General features: G+C 41.4%; 1 protein-coding gene across 1 annotated transcript in view; it reads right to left on the reverse strand.

The window, feature by feature from the left end:
* TAF3 (TATA-box binding protein associated factor 3) overlaps positions 1-23481 on the reverse strand; it is a 116841-nt gene that overhangs the window by 10998 nt on the left and 82362 nt on the right. The window contains exons 3-4 of the mRNA XM_064656539.1: positions 16874-18690; positions 11847-11929 (exon numbers count right to left, since the gene is read on the reverse strand). Of these exons, the coding sequence (XP_064512609.1) occupies positions 11847-11929; positions 16874-18690 (1900 nt within the window). The remainder of the gene's footprint in view (positions 1-11846; positions 11930-16873; positions 18691-23481) is intronic.

The raw sequence follows: 23481 nt of genomic DNA on the forward strand, positions 1-23481 counted from the left end.
TTTCATTGCCAGTTCTGCTCAACTACATCAAGGCTGAGCTGGGCCAAGCCCAAGGCAACACACAACAGGGTGAAATATCCAGGTCTCAGTTGAAGAGCCAGATCAGAGGATCACAGAATGGTTTGGGTTGGAAGGGACCTTAAAGACCATCCAGTTCCAACCCCCTGCCATGGGCAGGGACACCTTCCATTAGATCAGGTCACTCAAAACCCCATCCAACCTGGCCTTGAACACTTCCAGGGATGGGGCATCCACAGCTTCTCTGGGCAGTGCCTCTCCAACCTCGAGAGTACAGAATCAGTGCTTATCTACTGGTTTAAAACTGTGCCCAACACTATATTGAGGAGAAGGAAGAAAAGCAAACTTCATTGAAGTTTATTTGTTTCAAGAGTTTAACCTAATATCTCTACTCATAATGGTAGACAGAATGAAAACCCGTTTTAGTCATCCCTCCAGGGCAGTCACTCCATTTACAGCTACATATCTGAACCCAAACAGGATGAAACTCAAGTGTCTGCTTGCAGGAAAAGTGCAAATTCTACCAAAATCTGAAGTGTCATGACAGGTCAGTTGGTTTATAATTGGCTCTACGTGGCATGAGCTGTAACATGCTATATTTGGAGCAAAATGAAGCTCCAAGGTGTGAAATGGTTTCCTATCTTTGGAAGTAATTTATTTGATTCCATTCTGATCCTTATGGTTGAAAGCCCCACTGACTGCTTCACAGAAACACAGGGAAAATACATGTGCATGGAAAGGAAATGGCTCTTCAAAAATAAGCTATGAGTCACAGGGCTGAATGATTGCTATGGGTGATGAGCTCCAAAAAAATGCTGTATCAGTACCCTGAAAGGTGTAGTAAAAAAATCACAGTAATCTTTGTTTCTCAGAGGCAGAGTTCCAGGGAAGCTGTTTCTCTGCCCAAAGGAAAAAAAATATTTGAAAAGTCCTAATTCTTTTCTGATCCCATGACCCACTTTTAAGGAAGGAGCAGGAGCTAAAGGGGTCTTTGTAAGCAGGAAAATGACAACATCAACTCCACTGACATAATTAAAACTAGTGCAATTCACTTGGATTATTAATAATCATATTATCTATTAGTTTTGATATTCCCTTCTTGATATAAATTCCTCGGTGCTAGAAACTATTTCATTACTGAAAAATCTCACATCTGGAACTGAGGTTGTTGCACCAGAAAAAAACCTAAATACTCTAAGACCTATGGGTAAGAGTGTCAAAAACACCTCAGGGAATTAGGAAGATTTCCATATGGTTTAGATTCTTCACAGATTAGAGGTGATTCTGAAAATTTTATTCCAACCCTGGAGGAGAATCAGTGTAATTTAAGCTCTGTAATGTAGGCTAATTCCCATATTACTTTTAGAAAGGGAAATTTAGTTGCTATGTATTATGCCCTGCTGAATATTTTACTCTGTGCAAACAAGTCATGTTGGCAAACAGAAGCTCCACAAGTACACGCTCTGACCAACTCATGAGTCTGAGTGCCAAAAAGCACCAAACCTCCAGCAGAGCCCCAAGCAATTCTGCAAGTGAAGACTTTAGCACTTAAAACATCACCTGCCACGCGATATTCTTCTCTGTCAAGGAAAATTAACTTGGAGCACTTATTCCAACACCCATTTTTGTAGACACCGTCTCCGCCAGGCAAGCATGTTGACCTTCAGTGGTGCACATGGAGCTCCACAGCCCATTCTCCATTTCAGTGGAGCTGCAGGGGGGGCTCAGCCTGGAGAAAAGGAGGTCAGGGGGGACCTTCTCACTCTCTACAAGTCCCTGACAGGAGCTTGTAGCGAGGTGGGCGTTGGCTTCTTTTCCAAAGTAACAAGGGAAAGGACAAGCAGAAATGGCCTCAAGTTGCACCAAGGAAGGTTTACATTGGATATTAGGAAAAATTTCTTCATGAAAAGGGTTGTGAAGCCCTGGAACAGGTTGCCCAGGAGAAGTGGTGGAGTCACCTTCCCTGCAGGGATTTAAAAGACATGCAGATGTGGCACTTTGGGACAAGGTTTAGTGGTGGCCTTGGCAGTCTTGGCTTAATGGCTGGACTTGCTGATCTTAGATGTCTTTTATAACCTAAATTATTCTATGATTCTACAATTCTATCACTGTGGCAAAGCCCCACAAACACCTCTTCCTGGGCAAGTGAGTCTAGTGATTTCACAGGCATTGTGTCACCTAATCCCATTCACAAGTTTGCTGAGCTTCATCTTAAAACCAGTTAATCTTTTTGTCCCCACCATCACCCTGTTCCAGGCTCTCACTGCTCTGGTGTCACAGCAACCTTTTCTAATTTCCAGCCTACATTCATAGTCAATTAAGTCCCATTTGCTTTTGTGCCAATATCGTTCTTCAGCTTAAATTGCTTTCACCCTCCAAAATGTTTACTTGCCTGAGGTATTTGTAGCCAGCAATCATAACCCCTCTTCACATGCCAGACTAAACACACAAAGTTGCTCTCCTAACGCAGACTCCACTGTGTTCTCCCTAACAGTGCTCCAAGCCCTGCTCTGCACCTGCTCTTCCCATTTCACACAGAGTGGGTCAGGTTGGAGGAGACCTCAGTGGGTCATCTGGTCCAACCTCCCTGCTCAAGCACAGTCACCCCAGAGCACACAGCACAGGATTGTGTCCAGACAGTTCTTGAATATCTCCAGTGAGGGAGGCTCCACATCCTCTGTGAGCAATCTGTTCCAGTGCTCTGTCACTGCACAGCAAGTAAGTTCTTCCTCATGTTCAAGTGGAATTTCCTGGGCATCAGTTTGTGCCTGTTGCCTCCTGTCCTACTGCTGGGCACCACCAAGCAGAGCCTGGATCCATCCTCTGATACCTCCCTCTGGACACTGACAGAGACTGATGAGGTCCCCTCTCAGCTCTCTCTTCTCAAGGCTGAACAGGACCAACTCTTTCAGTCTAATTCATCCTTCCTGAACACAAGCTGCCTTAAAGAACTGAACACAGTATCTCAGAAGTATCCACAGGTTCTCATAGGACACTTCCCCTATCTCAGCTAAAATCTCTTGCAATGCATCCCATTGTGACACTTGCATCACGTTGGCAACTCTGTCATTCTATGACCAACTAATGATCCCTCGCCCACTAAACACCTACTGTAGTGACACACAGATCAGCTCTTTTCTTCTGGCTGAAGCTTTTATCAGTACACTTCAAATGCAAAGTCTTAACTGCAATTTTTCATTTACTGAATTAAATATAATTTTTCCCTTCCATTCAAGGGGATCCAGTTCTTTCCAGACAATCAGCAGATCCTCATTTGTACCGACACGGTCCTGTAACCTTACTGCCAACAAAAAGCATCAATGTTCTACCTTCTCCTGTGACAAAATTTTAAATGAAATTATTAAATCAAACCAGTTGTATCCTGTATAACTCCTTCCAAAAGAACGGTGATCTTCTCTGTGCCTTCATTTACATGGTCCTTCTTTCCTTCTTTTCCTGTTTGTTCAATATCCTTCACAACATTTAATTCACTTTGACTTCATCTCCACAATCTTCTGTCTTGGACACATTAAATTCTTTGCTAACAGTCCTTCTCTCATAGAGATATGATGCTTATTCCCAACATTCCTTTGGAAGGAGCTATTCATACAATTCACTCTGTAGTCATTTTGCTACAAGTGCCCCATTCCAACAGGCAGAAAACACCACTTTTGAATCCATTAGGTCTTCAGTCGAGCTGACATTTCGAGCTATCTCCTTTGGTTTACTCTTGAAATTGAATTACAGGTTTTATATTGTTTATTTTCCCATTACTTTAAGTGAAACAGAGTTCTGCCCTTGGCCTCCACCCTCTGTATCTGTTACACCAGAGTATTTCTCCCAACAACCACAAGCACCTTTCTGTCGATGACTCCTAAATCTCCCTCCCATTCTTTCTCACCATTCTGGACTTACATCTCTGGATGGTTCATTGCCAGTCTGACAAAACAAAACTGAGCTGGTAGCGTGGCGTCTTAGTATCTTTCATCTCTTTTATTTTTTCTTCTCTTATCATCAATAACAAACATCTTCAATGTGAAAACCACCTGGCATCATCCCCTTCTGCTGAGCTCTCAGCAGCAAAACCAGAAGCTGGTAAAACATGTTTATGTCAATGTGCTCTTTGCAAACTTTCTCTTATGTGCTCCCTGCAAACTGCTCTTTATTGTCATTTGTTTTGGGAACTGTTATGGGATGCACTATCTAGAAGCTTGCCCATAAACCCACATCTACTCTCTCTGAAGGAAACTGGGGTAGTAGACGAATTTTCCTAATTACCAGGAAATTATGCCAGCGTGGGTTTAGAAAGTCTCTAAAGCTGGAATTTTCAGCTTGTTACTGAGACATGTTTTTGAAAGAAGCAAGTAAGATGGTCAGTCCTGAACTCGAAACTCTGTACAGCTAAAGATCAGTTGCTCACAGGACGACTTCACTAAATTCAGGTAGGACCATCTGTTCTTCTGTGGCTACTTCTTTATGGTCTTCTTGTTCATGTGCAGCTCCCAGGAACTATAACAGAAATCCTTGGGTCTATAGAGTTTCCTCACTTTTGTTGAAAAACTTTGATAAAAGAGTGAATAAAACGAAGTAACTCTGTGAAAGAGAAGAACAAATCAGCACCTTTGTCTTGCAGTCCTCTTCTATGGAAAGTCTATTTTTTAAACAAATACCCATCTGCCTTTCTAATCTTTCACACATATTTGATCAGTTTCTGTTGTGCTTCAGCAGGGCAGTTGCCCATGGCCATTTACACAAGCAATTCCCTCATGTGTCTAAACTTGCCTGAAGTAATTTTTTTTTTTAATTGCGGTATACAGTATACAATTTTTTTTTTTTACTCTTGAGCAATAAGCAGCAAAATCAAAGAATCTCACAGTAAGTTGTTTTGTTTTCTAATGACTCAAGCCTTTTTATGGATTCACTTTTGGAGTCATCACCCAATGTGGCCAGCAGCAAAATGAAAATAATTTGCCACAGCCTACTACCTACCATAAACAGGATGAATAATTAGTTGGGATGGCTTCAGTAATTAAAAAAAAAAAGGAGGGGGGGGAAGAAAAAAGCTAAGGACTACATCTGAAGCTGTAAATTTAATTCACACTCAAGGAAGAAAAAGCTCTGCTAAATCACCTCTAGAAATATAAACAAAAATGATCATTTACTTGGTTTGGTAAAAGGGATATGGTATTCTTCACCTTTTTTTCATGTAAAAGTAGCAAGGGAGAGGCTGGGGAACCTCCACCAAGTGAAAGAGCCTTTTGGATGGATACAGGACCACACATGTGGATTTTACTGCAGGATTTGAACCAATATGTTAGACTAAAAAAGAACAATTGGGAAAGGGATATGAATCATAGCCGAGACAATATCTTCATTAAAATACATTCAGCATTTAAAAAGGCATCGAAAATCAGTCCTCCAGCTCCTACAATTTAAAAGACTACAAAACAGAAAAACGCTGGTATGTCTATAAATACACACACAAAGATTGATGAAAGCTGTAAAGATCACTGGAATTCCTTCAGCACACCTTGGAGAGGAGCAAGATCATTTTTCATTACTGTGCCTCCTCACTTAGGTGGTCTGTTGATCATATCAAAAATGATTTCACCATTACACACTCTTTTACAACGAAACCTGGATTGACACCCAGAGCATTAGCTCTGTCAACACACGGTTAACACGGTCCTTCTCTGCTGAAATAACTGGGAAGCCCATTAGCGCAGCAATAAACACAGACTTCCACTGCCCGGACCCCACTGTTTAATTCTCCCAAACAGTGCTTTACCCTTCTTCATTTTTCTCCCCGAAGTATCACTTTTTCCCCCCCTCCCTCCTCTTTAATTCCACAGTAAGTTCTCCTCCAGAGCTCTCTGTTGAATAAGCAGGGTAACACACACCGCCCACAGCTGTGTCCCACAATGGCCCCATGCTGTGCTTGCATTACGTCTTTCCAAGGATTTGGTCACGGTGCCTTAACTGCTCCAAACACTGCCTTTATTCATGGAAACGTGCAGAGGGAGGGGCTTCCAGCAGGATTCCTTTACCTGTTTCCCCACCACAAAACAGTGAAATAAATGGAATGGGTCACGAGCTACTTGGCTGGTAATGCAAACCTAGGGCTTGACAAGTCAATAAAAAGCCAATCCTTCCCTCCCCAGCCACACACAGGGAGCCAAGGCTGGAGGCAAACAGTTTGGATGTGCCAGCACAGGGAGCCTAATGAACCCCATTATTCAGCTGTTGTGGGCAAACACTATGAAGACAGGAATCTAAATTGTCAAAGTCTGAGTAGCACTTAATAGCATCCAAAGTTCAGAAGTTCCTTCACATCCTCTGATTTACCTGTAGGAGAACAACCCTATTAAAAATTAAACCTCTTGAATATCCACCAAAGATGATACGGTAAAAATCAGATGCATTCTTGGAAACTACACATGGCAGAATTCTAGTTTAATTAAAACTAGCAGCGAAGTCGTGGATATCCAGCTTTTCTCCACAACTCACACAGAGCTTGAGATGTTTTTAAAAAAGCACATATTCACATTACAGCAGCAACTACAGATCCCCAGTGAGCTTTAGGGAACAACAAAAAGGTCCCTCCCTAATTTATTGTCTTCAACCAGATCAATAAAAAAGTATTGTAATGTATTTGCTAATACCTTCTTCTTCATTCCACCCTTGGTGCCATGACCTTTTTGAAGGCTGATTGTGTTATAAGTGTGTGTAGTTTTCCCACAAAAATTCAACCTCTGAAGAGTTTGCAGCTCAACTCTTTGGTAGATTAAGCTTGTTGCAAACAGAAGATCCACCATTAAGGCATCTGTTTTTTGGAGAACATTACCCTGCGATAAAACGTGGTGGCTCTCTTCATACTGCAGCTTAGATAATAAAATAATTTCTCTACCTTGCCCCTTGGTTTTGAGATTTCCTACAGGTGATGTCAGCTGGCTGTGCTGGTGGCTTTTGTCATGGGAGTATCACATGAAAATAAGTTGGCCTTGGATTGATAATATCCTACCCAAGCAATACAAAGCTTTAGTGGAATCAATTAAATATCTGGATAACAAAATTTTTTCTATCCCTTAATCCTTTTAGGATTTTATTTCACAATCCACAGGTTATTTAATATACATTTTTATAGGCACATACCCATAGATATCTGAGTATGTGTGCGATTTGTTTTTGGAGAAAGTCAGTGTGTGATTTGCTTTTGGAGAAAGTCACATATCTGCTCATTTAAAAATATAGGAGACAAGGGGGAACTTCATTAGAGCAGCAGGTCAGGTTTACAAGTTAAATACTGTTAAAGTACCTGTCTTTCCTCCTCTCCTGTCTAGTTTCCAGGTTTTCTGCTGATGGCAAAGCTATGATATGAGTCTGGAGCAAAAGTCTGGAATTTTAAGGTAAATCTGGAGACCTATTTTCACAAAAAACCCCATATTTCCTGCTTTTAAGGTACAGAAACACTGAAACAGCCCCCAGTGAGTAGCACTCTGCTTTGTGGTCTCCCATTAGTGTCAGCAGCCATGTTGGTTTTTTTTTTTAAATGTATTTAAATGTAGAATAAATTTATCTAAAGTACCAAAAATTACAGCCTGAACTTTGGCTGACTTTGGTCAGCTGTAGTAGTAGCTGGAATGTCAACACCTCATCAATTGATATGATTTAAAAAAACTTATGTGTATGAAAAATTATAGTGCTTAGGAAAAATAACTGGACAAAAAGAAACCAAGATGCAGTTGAATAAAAGTATTAAATTCTACTCATCATTTGCAGTTCATTTAAAATTCAAAAGTCTATACTAGCTGTGTTTTTTGTTTTGTTTGTTTTGTTTTGAAAAAAAGATAGCATCACTAGTTCCTTCCTATACTAACTCAGTTAGCAATCTACCTTGATAACACTGGAATGGCAAAAAAAATCCCAGTGAAAAACCCTTCCAACATATCATTCAAATCATATCTAAAAAGGTGGTCATAAATATTTTAGAACCCTAGCAAACCAATAAGAGCAAGGCCCATTAAGGATAAGATCTTTTACAACAAATTAAATAAAACAATTTATTGAAGCCTGGACTTGAGATAAACTAGATTTACTAGCTGACCTTTTATTCATTTAAAGAACAAAATTAGCTCTAATTGCATTAGAATGGAATCCAGTAAATTTCTTCTAATGTGGCATCCATGCAAGTATTGCTGTAATTGTTTACAACTAAGATGGAAATGCTTTGATAATAATCTACTTTCTTCTTGTTTTACTGTGCAGTTAAAACACTTGCAAAAAAACTCTTAAGCAGAACAGTTTTTCCAATATTGGTTTATCCATCCTCCAGCAATAGTACATTTTCATGTCTATTAACCCAACATTATTAGTAGCTGTTTCTTTTAACTGATGTGTGTTATAAGAACATTTGCACTCCAGACAAGCTCGAATGCAGGTATCACTTCGAATCTAGGAGAAAAATGTATTTTAGTATTTCATGTTCAGAAACAAGGAAGGAAGACACTTCTCTGCCACTGCCATCACTGCTTTGTATATTGGTCCAAGCAGAGCAGCCAAGAAGTGAAATCATAGAATCACAGAATGGTTTGGGTTGGAAGAGACCTTAAAGCCCACCCGGTTCCAACCCCCTGCCATGGGCAGGGACACCTTCCCCTAGACCAGGTTGCTCCAAGCCCTGTCCAACCAGGCCTTGAACAATTCCAGTTTCTCAACACCCTCACAGTAAAGAATTTCTTCCCACGATTTAATCTATCCATGCTCTCTGTCAGTTTGAAGACACGCCCCCTTGTCCTGTCACTCCAGGCCCTTGTCCAAAGTCCCTCTCCAGCTCTCTTGGAGCCCCTTTAGGCACTGGAAGGTGTTCTAAGGTCTCTCTGGAGTCTTTTCTTTTCCAGGTTGAGCAGCCCCAACAGCTCACTATGCTGCAAAGGCATTTTCCTCACCACTGCTGTGTTATTTAGTCAACTTGTGTTGCTGTTGTGTTGTGTTCATGTTGTGACATGAATCTCCACTCCATGCACCATCAATATGACACTTTTTCTTCAGACACCTGAAAGCTTCTGTGGCCTCATCAAGATCTGTAAGTACTTCCATTGAAGACAATGTTTTATATGTAGTTCCTCCAAACCAACCAACTTCCAGCTGAACATTTAATTAAGTACTTCCAAAAGCCTCCAAATGGCTCTTTAACAGAGGAAATTGAAATAATTGAAATCGCTAATTTCTCCACCTAGTTTCTACTCATCAAATTCTGTGAATCCCCCAAAACTTTCCTTATACCTTTCCATGGTGATTCAGGGTATCCTCAAACAATTCCATGCCAGTAAACTCCAGAGACAGTTTGGAAACACAATATTTCTACACGATAATTCCCAGATATTCAACACTTCATTACCAACATAGATGAAACATAAGTTTAACTTTCCCTTACCATAACACATCAAAAAGCTTTTCTTTCTGCCTGAGTTACTTAAGAAAATGATGATCCTATAGTCTTTTCCACCAATAACTTTGAATAGAGATTGCAGTGACTTCTGGTATTCAGAGGTCCAAGCTGCACACACAGCTATGTAAATGCTTTGCCTCAGAGCCACACCATCCTTTTCATAATGATCACAACATGTGACAATTAAAATATGCTCTGAGTTCAGGGTGAATAGCAATTGTTGAGGATGAAAGCACAAGTATTTCTTAAAGCAGGACAGCTCCACGGCGAGCCCTGTCATGATAGATGCTGTATTGACACACAACACAAACACTTCCTAGAGCCATGTGAACAAACTGGTTTTACTTGTGCAACAGCAAATTTCTTCCTGGATTTTGCCTTGGAAAACTACAAAAAATCCTAAAAGATCTGGAAGTCCTAGTTTGACACTAGCCAGAAGGTGCAACTGGTTGATACAGCCACTAGAATCACGGAATCATAAAATGGTTTGGGTTGGAGGGGACCTTAAAGATCATCTAGTTCCAACCCACATCAGAACAACTTGTGCATACCAGCATGGTGGGCAATGAGGAGACATTGAAGGTAGAAAAGGGAAAACAGTAAGCAAGTAGAGTTGGAATACTAATTAATCAAAACTTGTTTGGTGTTATGCAGACTAAAGCAACCTCAAGGACGAGTGTCATGTGGAGAAGATGAAGTTTCCCTTCTATGTTGAGAGCTGCAGCACAACCACTTTCTGCATTTGCTACCAGGAATCTTGTGCCCCTGAAGATCTCAGCTTTGTGTCTAATTCTCCTCTAATTTGTCTAGAAACTTTGAGCTAAATCAGCTTTGTGTACCTCCCACACTGAAATCTGGGTTTAAACTTTAGGCTGTGACTTGTAAAGGATCACAACACCTGAGGTCCTCAGATAGGGACCAAAGTGCCACTAAAGATGCAAAAAGGAATTTGGAATAGAAGGGAGTTTCCCAAAAGGCCATGAAACAAGGTGTCAGCATCTCTGACCCACTATTGGCTGGCAGGGCTGATGATGATGTACCCACATGATTTATAGAAAACAGATGGAGTCAGAAGTCAGAATGTGTGTGGGTATGAGAAAGTCTGGGGTGAGATAAGATGGGAAGCAAAGTCAACTCTTTGGTGCTAAATATGGCTTCAGAATTTAAATTTAGAAGTTCTGCATTGAAAATACGAGGTAATTTTCCCCATATAAATACTGTACAGTCCTTGCAAAAGCAGAATTTAAAAGTATCCATAGCTCCTCAAGGAGGAATATGGGCTTGTGGACTTTTAAAGGCACAGTTTGTGCAGCCATGCACATTCAAATCATGTACAGCAGGACAGACAACGGGCCTGAGAAAGCTAGAGCTTTGTACAGCAACCTGAGGCACAGAAATTTTATATCACACTTAAATATTGTGAAAGGAAGAAAGCAAAAATGGTTGAAGACAGGATAAAGTCCTGATATTTGGGGTGTGGGTGTCCCACAGAAACCAAGGAAAGACTAAAGTCTCTTAGCAGCTTCAAACCAGTAAAAGCCACAGTTACCTAATGGGGAAGAGTAGGACAGCAGAGAAAAAGAGAATAATCATAAAAATGCCATTTAACTTCATAAAGCAGAAAAATGAATGATTTGGAGATGTAGTTCATAATGGTTCTGTAAGAGAAACTTAGCAATCCTTAACATGAGGAATGGAAAGAACAGTTTGGTGCTCATGTTTACCACCAGACATGAAAGTGTGCTCTGCACCATTAAATCAACATGAAAAACCTGACTAAAAGAAACCCTTCACATACAACACAGGACCAGCCTAAAAAGCCCGGTGACGCACTGTTTCCCCAGCCTCTCCAGCCACCTGTTTATGCTGGATGATCTCAGGATAGGGATCATCCTATTTACACTCCTCCAGTACAAAGTAACTATTATTTGTACAACAGCACCCAATAATTAGGGAGCTAATGAATCAACACTTGAAATGCGTTAGGTACACTCATGAATAATCATCAACAGTTATAACAAAACAGACGCGGATAAAGGAATTCCAACTGTTATTCCTTAAAGCATAAAGCAACTGTTGGCTGAAGAGTGTTGTGAAACTTAGCTGTAGGTTACATGAGGGATAACCATCCATTAAAAAAACCTCACTACATGTCACTGGAGGCATCATACAAGTCTAGATGGAGTCTTGTAATCCATGCCCTAGAAAGACGTGGAGTGGGACATACACTGGGATGGATGGAAGGTGACAGGTCCCACTTGAAGAGTATATTTTGCCACTAATTTTTAAGCATTTCTCACTGAAAATAAGAGCTCCCACAAGCGACAGAGGATGAACTGTGGTAAGCACACACCTCACAGATGGATTTATTCGTACTTACATCTTGTCTTGGCCTGCTCCCACTCTTAATGTCAGCCGAGGAATAACCGGTGATGGAGCTGGAACAACTGGTTCCACCTTTATCTGCACAAGGGAACACAATCATCAATCAAAGACTGCAAGCAGACTCCCAAAATATATTAATTACAAGAAAGCACTGATGGAGTTAACCAAACAGAGTATATCAGCTTAATGAGACAAAACTATGACATACTGCTCTTTCACTCTTTGTGCTGTGGCGTGGATGGTCTTAGTTTGTTGAGAATCCCAGACATAGCAAATCACAAATATAAATTCAAAACTAAAAAATCAACTTGAAATTTAGCTGCATTTGCACCTGCTTATACACTTTGTTAACAGGTCTTCCTGATGCAGTACTTTTCTAGAGACACAAACCCCCCCAGTATGTTTCTAAACAATGACATGAAATGCTTTCTCCTTAGTATTCAAGCTTGACAGGTACCCACCAGTGTTTGCAATTTTTTTCTGAGATTTAAATTCCATTATTTCCCAGGTTCATCACATAAATGTCCCATGACCTTCTTGAATGACAAGGAGACACAGAGGAAGCAAATAAACCCCAAGTACCAACACTGAATACTTTAAGAAAGTGTCTATCCACACAGGGATAACAACCACTGCCTTTTAATGCAATTAGGCCAAGTGTTTTAATGACTATTTTTCAAATGGCTTGGTTTCCAACCTCAGTATCTGGTGGAGTTTAGATCACTTGAATATGTCCTTGAACTCTTGGAACCAGTATGTGCCAAAATTACAAACACCCACTGAGCTACTGCTTTGCAAAACCTGTGTGGACACTGTAATGATTCTCCATATATAAGTTGCTCAACTTATATCTATACAAGACATGTGTATATACACTATATATATATAAAATTATATATTATATATTTTATATATATATATATCTCAAAAGAGACAGAGACTGATCTTGTTTTGAGCATGTGTGTCATATTTAACAAAATAACCACTTAGCTGAGCCTGGTCCAGGAACTTAGAGACAAAACTATCATGCAAACATTCAATGGAAACATGAGGAAATATCTGGTTTCATAAAGAAAGGGAGGGCAAAACAATCAATTCAAGGCACAGAAAGCAGTGCAGGAGACAGCAGGGCAGAGTGGGAGGGCTCAAATGGGACTTACATTGAGGAAGGTAATGACAAAGTCCTGTGCCATGCACCTCGCCCAAAGAAATGGAGCTGCTCCCTAGGAGATGCCTGCTCCAGAGAGAGAAGGGCTGCAGCATGAGTGGTATTCCTGCTTTGATCCAGTTAACCGTGCTCTCCAATAAAGTTCTCCATGGATATGGACTAGCCAACTTCACAAGCCCCTCTCTACTCCTTTGTTTATGTAGCACAATTTTTTTGTTACATTTTTTGACATTTTTTGTCATTCACCTGGAGTGTTGCAAGACCTTTTTTACTCTGAAGGTTCTAATGCCTGCAACAATTTCACTGCCACCCTCCACAGGTGAGTCTCTTCTCTGCTTTCCCAGCATTTTTAACCTGTAGCATTGTCCACTCCAAAGAGACAGGGAACTGAACCCTGGGTACCAGAGGCTCAGGCACATGGTTTTGTGCAGACTATCTTACCTCTTTTCCTGCACGTTTCTTCTCCTTCTGTAGTGCCTGTTTGGAATACAGAACTTCCTAAGACAGGCACTGCTGCTTTAGCTTCCAGCACACAGCACAGAGAGAAACCCACGCCATCTATAAAGGTCCTTGGTACTATTATTTATATACTACCAAGATGTTCTAAACAATGGTGGTGTGAGCTCATGTGGCAGAAGAAAAGCACATAAACCACTTCTTTATGCTCAGATACCAACATCCCAATCTGCTGGGAGCGGAAAACAGGGCTCCACCACAATCCTAAATCTTATCCTTTGATGCAAGAGGATAGGAAGCATCTTTCTACTACGTGGGTTTGTGTGTAGGGCTTGCATGACTGAAGCAGAGAGCAAATTAAGGAGCATCCACAGTTATATCCTGCCTAGCTTGGTCTTCCTCTACATCCATGTCAGGATTTTGACTCAGGAGCGAGGGAAGCTGACTTTGGGGCAGCTCTGGCAAGCCCTGCTATGATGCAAGGATGGCTCCATTTCTCATGAAGCAGTTCCTCAACTACTTTAGTTTCCAGCTCAGCGCATTAAGGTTTGCTGAAACTGGGTCAGCAGCTGCTCAGTCACTCCTCCAGCACGCCCGGTAATCTCTGGAGTACAAGTGGGGTGTAACTGCTCCAACCATTTGCTTTTAATTTGGTAGAGCATGAAAGGCAGTGCCCCAACTCACTGTCTCCTTTTCTGGCTCCGAGGGTAGCTCCCAATACTCCTGTGGAGCACAGAGCTGCAGGCAAGCCCTGTGCCAAAGCTGCTCTTCCTCGTGTCACCACCAAACACTCCCAGTATGACGCCTTCAACTTCTGCTTTCTGCCATTTTTGCAGAGTTCTGTTTGCTGTTCTGTGTCTTTCAGCAGCTCAGGGCAAAAAAACTTGATAAAAAGCTTCAACTCCCCAGCAGGATGGGATGCACACTTAGGTAATAACTATACCAAGACTCAAAAATGGGAACGTTACAGCTGAGTCACTCTTTTGTTTAAGTGTAGCAATATCAGAAATAGGAATGTGATATTTTCTACTGGCCATCATGAGCTGGAACTGCAGTGAGCCCACAAACTCATCTTCCAGGTTGTGCTTACGCCTCTGGAGCGGACGCGCCGTGGAAGATTAAACGTCCGAGCTGTAACTTGATCATTTGCTCTTGCAGCACAACTGCTGGCTAAATAAGTCATTGTGTGATCTAAAAGCTAAATTAAGGAAACATGTACTTTTAGGGGTTAAAACGAAAGAGCAGCATTCTGGAGTAATACTGGGAATTGGGGCCAGCAGAAGAGCATTTACAGTGGATTACTAAGCTTCCCAAATCACCAAAGAGGTAAAGTCCAGCAATATAAGACTCCTTTGTAGCTAACTAAAAATACATTGTCAGTGGATTTGTCCAGTTTTATGTATAAGCAATACTTCTTTCACCTGAACTAATACTAGTAGTCATATAAGCCCCTTATTGCCATGTGCTGCATTTTTTTTGCTAATCTTCAAGGATTTAGCTTCTTTGCCACATACCTCAGGGCACCAACTGATAAAGCTCTAACTCTCCATTTTTCCAGGACACCAGCAGTGCGGCCTTGCAAAAAATGAAAATCGCTCAAGAGATTTAAAGGGGAAATTTATTTTTAAAATCCTGACTTGCAGCAAAGAGGTGGATTTAAAAAAAGCTTATCTCTCAAGAATCAGTTTAAATTTTAATTCTATCTGGGGACTCTTTCATGCATTCTAGCTTTAAAGTTTATCTTTTGACAGGGACTTTTTGCCAGGGCAATGGGTAGCTTTGTCAATTTAATTTGTCCAAGTTTTTATTAGTGTTGAACTCCTTTTCCCCACATATATATATATATCTGTTCAGTCTATACCGAAGCTTTACCAGTTTGTATTTGTTTATGTATCTGCTATATCACTCCAAAGTAAACTAGATACAGAGAATTGCAGAAGAAATGTAAAACTGAATGCATGGAAAACAAGCAACTCACTGCCTCTATTTCATATTCACCCACATTTAACTTAAAAAGAAATCTCTGGAGAAATTCTCAGTGAAATACTGACAAAACCTCTCAGTGATGAGAGACAGACAGACAAAATGGGGAATCTGTGAAAGTGTTGTCGCAGTCTAAAACCAGACATTAAATTATCATGCACAACTGGGCCACCACCCTGTGGATCACCAACTCATCCACAGCTCCCAAATGGTCTCCAGATCACCCAGATTCTCCATGGAAAAAAACATTTGCCAACTTAAAAATATATCAAGTTTTGAAATCAGCACTTTGTTGCAAGTCCAGCAGGAAACATAACAGTGGCAAAAAAGGAGAGTGGGAAATGTCCCAAATCTGAGCTTGTACAAACCAAGAATCACAACCAAAAGAGGATGTAAAGAGCATCTTGGTAAAAACAGAACTTACACAGTGTTTCCTAATGCTCAGGATAGAGATTTAGGAAATCCTGCATCCAAGGTTATCACATATGAAGACAATCTCTTTTCTTCTTTCTTTTCAATATTAACAATTTAATACGTATTATAAGGTGAAGTGACAAAAAATTAGAGCAAATCCTGAATTAGGGGAGCTGCTTCTAATGGGATTTCAAATCTGATAACATGCAAATATGCTGGTTTCATTTCTTAAATATTAAATATATTCTCAAGATTAGGTGATATTGGAAAGAAGAAATTATCTTTGGTTGATGTAAATCAGTAGAGTTACAGGAGTGAAAGGATCTCAAACCCCTTGAAAATTAGCTCTTGCCTTCTCTCTCTCAAGCACAAGGCTCAAAACGAAAGGTGACATTTGAACATTTAGACCATAATTTGAAAACAGTTTTCTTACTTCAAACAAACTGGAGCAACAAGGGGGCAGACTGGCTAAGAGGAGACAGCAGCTCTTCTGAGCACCTGAGATAAGTGGGGAACTCATCTGCTTGAGGGCAGTCTGCTCCTCATTTCTGTCCACCTGGGAATTTCCAGGCTTTGAAAGAAGATTTTTAGGAACAAAATTTAAAGTTTATATGAAAGGTACAGGGTTGCTGGCCCTACTAGTGGAAGTTTACAGAACAAAATTTCTGCACCCCAGCACCGCATCCCTTCCTTGTGTGTGTGCTGTTGTTGAGCCTGAGCCCCAGCTTTTCCAGGTGAAAAGTGAGCTGAGAAAAACCAGAAGGACAATCTCACATTTCAAATTCACAGAATTGAAATTCTCCTGTGTTGTTTTCCAAAGAGGTGGGACAATCCCTGAAACTCTTGGCAGACATCTTCCTTGGAGCTGTTATTTTTAAAAGACACCAAACCTGTAATCCCACTTCTCCTCAAAGCTCTTGGACAAGACTCAGCAGCAAACACAGGAATCCATGTGGATTTTCCAAGCAACTGTGCCATCTGAACTCATCCAACCAGCTTACCTTTTCATGTTTGTGTTTCTCCTTCTCTTTCTCTTTCTTTTCTCTTTCTTTCCTCTCCTTTTCCTTCTCCTTCTTTTCCTTTTCTTTGTCCTTCTCCCTTTCTTTCTTTTTCTTCTTCTCTTTTTTGTCTTTCTTTTTCTCTTTTGGTTTCTCTTTGTCCTCAAACAGTTTTTCAGGAAGCATTGGAGACAAGGAAGGTAACATGCTGGGAAGCCTCATGGCAGATGGTGTGCTGAACAAGGGCACAGACATTTCTTTGGGAGGTAACACAAGAGGTGCTGATGGCATCTTTATCTTATCTTCCTTACCCTTATCTTTGAGTTTTTCTTTGTCTTTTTTATCCTTGTCTTTTTTGCCTTTCTCCTTCTCTTTTTTTTTATCTTTATGTTTCTCTCTCTCTTTTTTGGTATTGCCATCTTTCAACTTTACTTTTGTGTCAGCATCCTCAAAGTCCTTTAGTTTGAATTTATAGGGATCAGGATCATCCTCTTTGAGTAGTTCCTTCCACTGAAACTTTGCTTCCTTGTTTCCCTCCTTGTCTTTATCCTTCTCCTTGTTCTTTTCTTTTTCCTTATTTTTCTCCTTGTTCTTCTCTTTGTCTTTTTCTTTTTGTTTTTCTTTCTTCTTCATTTTTGTTTTCAGCTCCTTTTTCAATTTCTTTTTCACTTCTGTCGATGAAGCCAACTTGGTTTTCTCCTCATAGACTTTGAGAAGAGGTTCTGGAGTTGGTGGTGACGCAGAAGGAGAGGAGAAATAAGTGAAGTTGGTGGGTGGATTAGAAGGTGTCCCCATATTTGCCTTCCGAATGACCTCATCAATTGAGTCATCCATTGTCCATGAAATGTCTGAACTTGAAGTCCCACCTGAGGCAGGTATTGGAGTTGCTCCTGCCTTATTTGCATTATTGGCAGAAACAGAAGGTTTAGGAGTTGTAGTCTCTGAAATAGAAAGTCTTTTAGGACTGGTAAAAATTTCCCCTTCTGATTCGGAGCCAGAGGAAAACTCGAAGGGATCCGGTTCTCGTTCCGCACACGCACGAGCAATCACAGCATCGATGGAATCGTCAATGGTCTTGTCCATTACTGGTGCTTTCTTCACCTGGTTGTCAATATTTGGCTTGGGGGGAGGCTCAGGTGGTGCCTGTACTTGTTTTACTTGAATGTTTTCCTTTCCAATCTTGTCACTTAATGCAGCCAGAGGGGTTCTACTAGGTATTTCAGCCTTCACCGGCGGTTGCGGAACATGAGCAGGAACCTTTGGACTTTTAGGACTTTTTGGGCTCTTGGCGCGACCTGGTGACTTCTTTTCTTTGGATCCAGTTTTTGGTGAACGTATGGGGCTTCCAGCTACCACTGGTGAGGGTGTAGTTTTAGGTGATTTTGTCTTCTGTCCTGGAGAACTTGTTTTGGACTTTGTTTTGGGTACAAACGGCTTTGCCTCTAAAGTTTTGGGGGTTGGCACTTGGGATTTTGCAATGGGAGCCAACATCGGTGGTTCTGGTGAAGGAGGGGCTAAGTCTGTACTGTCCTGAGCATGAACTGGAGAGAGCATTGGTGGTACTTTTTGAGTATTTATTGAGCTGAGAGGCTCACGTGGTTCCAGAGTTACGTCCAAGGTGTCCCCTTTGGAAACAGATAGTTTTGGCCGTTTCATGGGTGGGAATTCCTCGGCATCAGGACTTTCTAACGGTCCCTTACTCAAGTAGTTCTCATCATTAATTGCCTCATCCTCTTCCATATCTCCTTCTTCCTCCAGTGGGACCTGCATGGCCTCTGCAGATGTACCTCCATCGGTAGGCACCTGTTCCTCTTCCTCTTCTGTAACAAAGAACATTTTAAAAAGTATTAGGATAATTAAAATGTGTTTTACAGAGACAAACGAGCATCAGAGCAAATGTTCACATGCATCTCAGCCCATAAGAGATAACTGGCCACCTAAGAGCTTCTTACTAGTCTGCCTGGAAGGAACATGTGGCATCTCCTGTCTCACATCAGCCACCATTGGAACTGGCAGGTGCCCTCATGGCAGTGCAACATCAAACCCATGAGCACAGGTAGAGCTCACCAATGGTGGCAGAGCTCATGGAGCAGGTTCAAAGTGCCACTTCTACTCAAAAATGCCATGATTACCTCCTCATTCCTTTTTAAATGAAGGGAGAGAGCCTGAAACATTTTTTGCTGTAACACAGTGGACCGCAAAGCATCAAAGTAAAATTAAACAGAATTGCCTGTCTTGACTATATATCTCACAATTTTGACTGCAGATTAACCACTAGGAAAATATCTTCCTGGACCTGGTTTGTTTTTCCTGAAGCAGTACAGTATAAAGGGTAAAGCAGAGGACTAAAAATCCCATTAAACCTCCCAGGTTCTGTCTCTGATACCATCTTAAGAGCTGCTGCATATGGACATTATCTGTTATGACTGTATGGGAATACCCCAGCATCCTGTGTGTGTGTGTGTGTGTTGGTTTGGATCAGGAACATGCCTTTGAAATGGATTTCCCCACCCCACCCCCTTACAGTTGTTTTGTTTGCATCATGGAGCAACCCTGGAGTGTGTGTGCTGGCTTCCTGCAGCAGTGAAATCAAGATGAAAGAGGAATACACCTAACGTGCTCCAGAGCAAGTGAGATTTCGGGCTGTGAGACAAAAAACCAGCTTGTGAAAACAAGATAAACCTGAAAGCGGCACAGTGTGGACATCAGGCACCAACTGGTCCAAGCCAGTGTGGACACCACCTGTGTGATTGCTCTGGTTTTTTTGTTTAATAGCAATTATTTTCTTTTCCCTACACACAACACCATCTTCAGGCCCACACATGACATTATGGTGCAGAGAAAGGAGAAAATTCACTTGAGATCTCCCAGCAAATCCACAACAGGTTTAAGAAGAGAAACTCTGATCTCCCCAACCACAGCCAAGCACTTTATCCTCTTGGATACACTTCCTTACTTTCAAAATGGAATTACCCAAGCAGGAAAAAGGATTCTTAGTCCGGAATAAGAATGTCTACACAGGCATTAACCTGACACATTTATATTTGCAGTAATTACATCATTACACCTATGCTGGTTACCATTCCTGCACAGACAACCTCACTTCACTTTACCCCACATCTCTGTTTACCCAGCTGCAAAAACTCATGACATTTTGTCTAGCAGGGTTTCTGAGGAAAGATATCAAGTGCCCCAAGATTCTCACAAGAAATATGTAGTAAAAAACATTTATTAGGACAGTGGCTAAAGCCCAACTTCTTAATGAACAGGTGGTTTTAAAGAAGCAAACACCGAGAAACTTGAAACGTTCCACTAACACTGTTTTAAAGCTCTGTAAGGCAGCATCTTTCTGAAATATCTCTTTTCAAGGAGTTTATTTTCAGGTTTTCTGTGCTGGTGTTTCTCTACTGTAATGTGTCAATGCTCTGATTTAGAGGAGTTGAGTCAAGAGCCCTGGGCTGCAGCACAAATCTTGCCAGCATCACAAATTAAGTAAAATGAGCTAGCAAGTCTGGCTTTCGCCAGGGCCCAGAGGATTTACAGCAGCCATCCCAGAGAGAAGACTTTGCCTGAGGATAAAGCCTTAGCCTTCCGTGAAAAACAGAAATGTTAGGGAGTTAGGTTTTGCCTGGCTGGGCACTGACATTAAATGTTTTAAACTGCAAAGTTAGAGTATAACTGAGAAATCACTGTGGACTGAGCCTGCACCTGCTATGGGGGAAAAAAACCTGCTTCCCCATCATGGAAGTCATTTCAATCCCTGTTTAAGCTGCTGCAGAAATCAGCTGCCTTCACCTGCTCGGAAGCGTTTTGGGGATGAAGAATCAGCATTCATCAGATGTCACACAGCACTGGTTGCTACCCAGCAGTTCCCTCCCAACCCCATTCCACCCAGTTCACCACTGAGAGTTCGTTTTCATTTAAAAGAGAGATAAAATTTAAAACAAACACCATACTTTAAAATCAGGATTTAGAGAAATCTTCTGCCTCAGCCGCAAGATGAAAAGTGTAGCCAGATTCAAATATTAGGGAAGATAGGGTTTGATCATGCAGACTTTAGAGATAGCAACATATACCATTTTAATACAAAAACCACAGGGATAAAAAGAGTCAATAAAGTGGAAGAGAAACTGCTGCATTAAAAAAATTACATTTACTAGAAAAATCAGAACATTTATTTGCTAAAGATTTCTGCCTGGTGTCCATTTTAACAGCCTCTCTGTTACACCGTGTCTCACGGAAGGGCACTGAAATATTTCATATTTTTATAACTTCTTCCCATCCCAAGGTGCTTCTCATGTTTTACCTACTCAGGATTGCAGGATACCAGCAGCTGCTGGATCAAAAGCGAAAAAACAATTTCAGAGGAGGTTTGGAGAACAGGGACCGGAGTTTTGTACAATAAAAAAAGAGCGATGCTTATTTTTTTTCTAATAAGGCCAAGTAAAGTTTGCAGCGGGCCCACGAAGCTTCTGTGATCTTGTGTGGAGGTGCCAGGGAAGGGCAGGAAAGGTTAAAGTGCAGTTTGTAGAGGTGAGACTAGAAATCGGGGTGTCTTGGCTCCAGCTTTCATGCACATTCCTGCAAGCCACAAAGACAACTTAGTAAGGAAGCAGAAGCATTACCATCCCTTTTATATGGACTTGGATTCCCCAAAACATCTGGAAAAAATTGCCTGGGTCAGTCCTGAACAATCCAGGGACTAAGGAAGTTCACGAGCACTTAACTACTGACACACATTCACCACTTTTCAGACATGCTCAGATGACAATCTGGAATCCTATCGTGGTCAAATGAAATCCAAATTTCTCTTGGAGCGAGGCCATGGTCTGATCCTCAGCAAGGACTGGTTTTCTGCCAGGCAGCAGCTTTCAAACCTGAGCCACCGCAGCTGCGGCTGTGGAAGAAAACAATGAAGCACTTTTTTTTCTTTTTAGGGGGGGGTTGGTAATTAGAGAAAGTGAAATTTTTATCTTGGGTTCAAGACCTACGGCTCTTTTTCCTCCCAAAGGATTCACACCAGAGCAGGAACCAAATACGGGAAAACATCAGGTTTGAAGTGTGATCTGCCTGACTTGGTGATGAGCCACTTTCTCACCTTTGTCCATCTCATTCCCTATCCGGCACCTCTGGGCGTGCCATCCTTTGTGCATGGGATTGCTTTTTAACTCTCTTCACTGCCATTTCTCCCTATCTCCGGCCACCTTATTAATGATCCAACCCCAGTTAGCATCTACAGGTCAAATGGATATCACCTCGGCCATCTGCCCTCATAACTCTCTGCTGTAATGAAAGGAGACTAGAGCTGTTTGGGAGGTTTCTCAAGATAACAGATACATTTTTTTTTCTGGTCGTTAGAGGAGTCAGTGCTGGATCAATATTAATGCTCACATTACTAAAGCCATGGAGAGCAATTGTTTATGATGTCAGCCTGCCCCTTGTGCAGAGCCTGGGATCAGACTGTGCACGGGATAGAGGAGGGATGATTTCAGCACTGGATTTGTCTATCACTGAAATGAAAGAAGCTGAGAGCTGTTAGCATGCTGTTTGTGAGAAATCAAGACAGCATTTCTTGCTTGAGAGTACTAGGATAAGCCAGAGAAGTGGTGGAATCACCATCCCTGGAAGTGTTCAAAAAACATGTAGATGTGGCACTTGGTTTATTGGTGGCCTTGGCAGTGCTGGGTTGATGGCTGTACTCTATGAACTTAGAGGGCTTTTCCAACCTAAATGGGTAACAACATCATTTGTGTCTATGTGAGAAGGCAAGTTCACTTCCATGAAAGGATGATTTTGAAGTTAAGGGAGGAAGGAAGCCACTCCTCTCTTGACACGGGTCTGAAGCACGATTTTGGGCAGGTTACACTACGTCCTGCTGCCTTCCCATCTGACAAACGATGATAATTCCATCTCACAGAGGTGCTGTAAAAGCTGAACTTGATAAATATGTAGCTCCTTGGGATTTCTGAACAGAAAGCATTAGAATCCCAAATGCAAACTGTGGGGATCTGTCACCACTTCAAATGCTGGAAAATTTCTTAAGCTGAACAGTTCAGTCAAGAAACTGAAACTCCTGCACCTTTTTTAAGTAAAAAACATTAAAGAAGCTCAAACTCTATTTCTTGGTACATCATGTTCCAGTAGCACAGCAGGGACCCCAAAACCAAAGGCTTATTGAATTTATACCTGCTTAATTTGGCTGCAGTTCAGTTTCAGGACAGCAATACTCAACACTTCAGTAATGAACGTCCAAGTTTAGGGACTGTTTGTCCCTAAAACTGATACAAGGGTACAAAGGAACAGAAAATCTGCCTTTATTGCAGGAAAAAAAGTGCAATCACCCTTACCACACTGTCATGCTCTCCTGGCTGCCTTGAGAGAGGAGGCAGCACACATTGCTCTTACAACGACAGGTCAGATGATAGTGAAGGCAGGAAAAACAGATTCAAAACTCACCTGATTGAAGAGAGAGGCACCTACGTGTGAGTATTTTTCAAACAAGAAAACCTATTAGTGTATAAATACACCTATAAAATTAGAATTGTCATCATCTTGGTCATTACCAGACTTTTTACTTGGTAGCTTCAGAGACAGCACCATAAGTACTTAGA

The sequence above is a fragment of the Pseudopipra pipra genome, chromosome 5 (assembly GCF_036250125.1).
Source record: "Pseudopipra pipra isolate bDixPip1 chromosome 5, bDixPip1.hap1, whole genome shotgun sequence".
Taxonomy (NCBI): domain Eukaryota; kingdom Metazoa; phylum Chordata; class Aves; order Passeriformes; family Pipridae; genus Pseudopipra; species Pseudopipra pipra.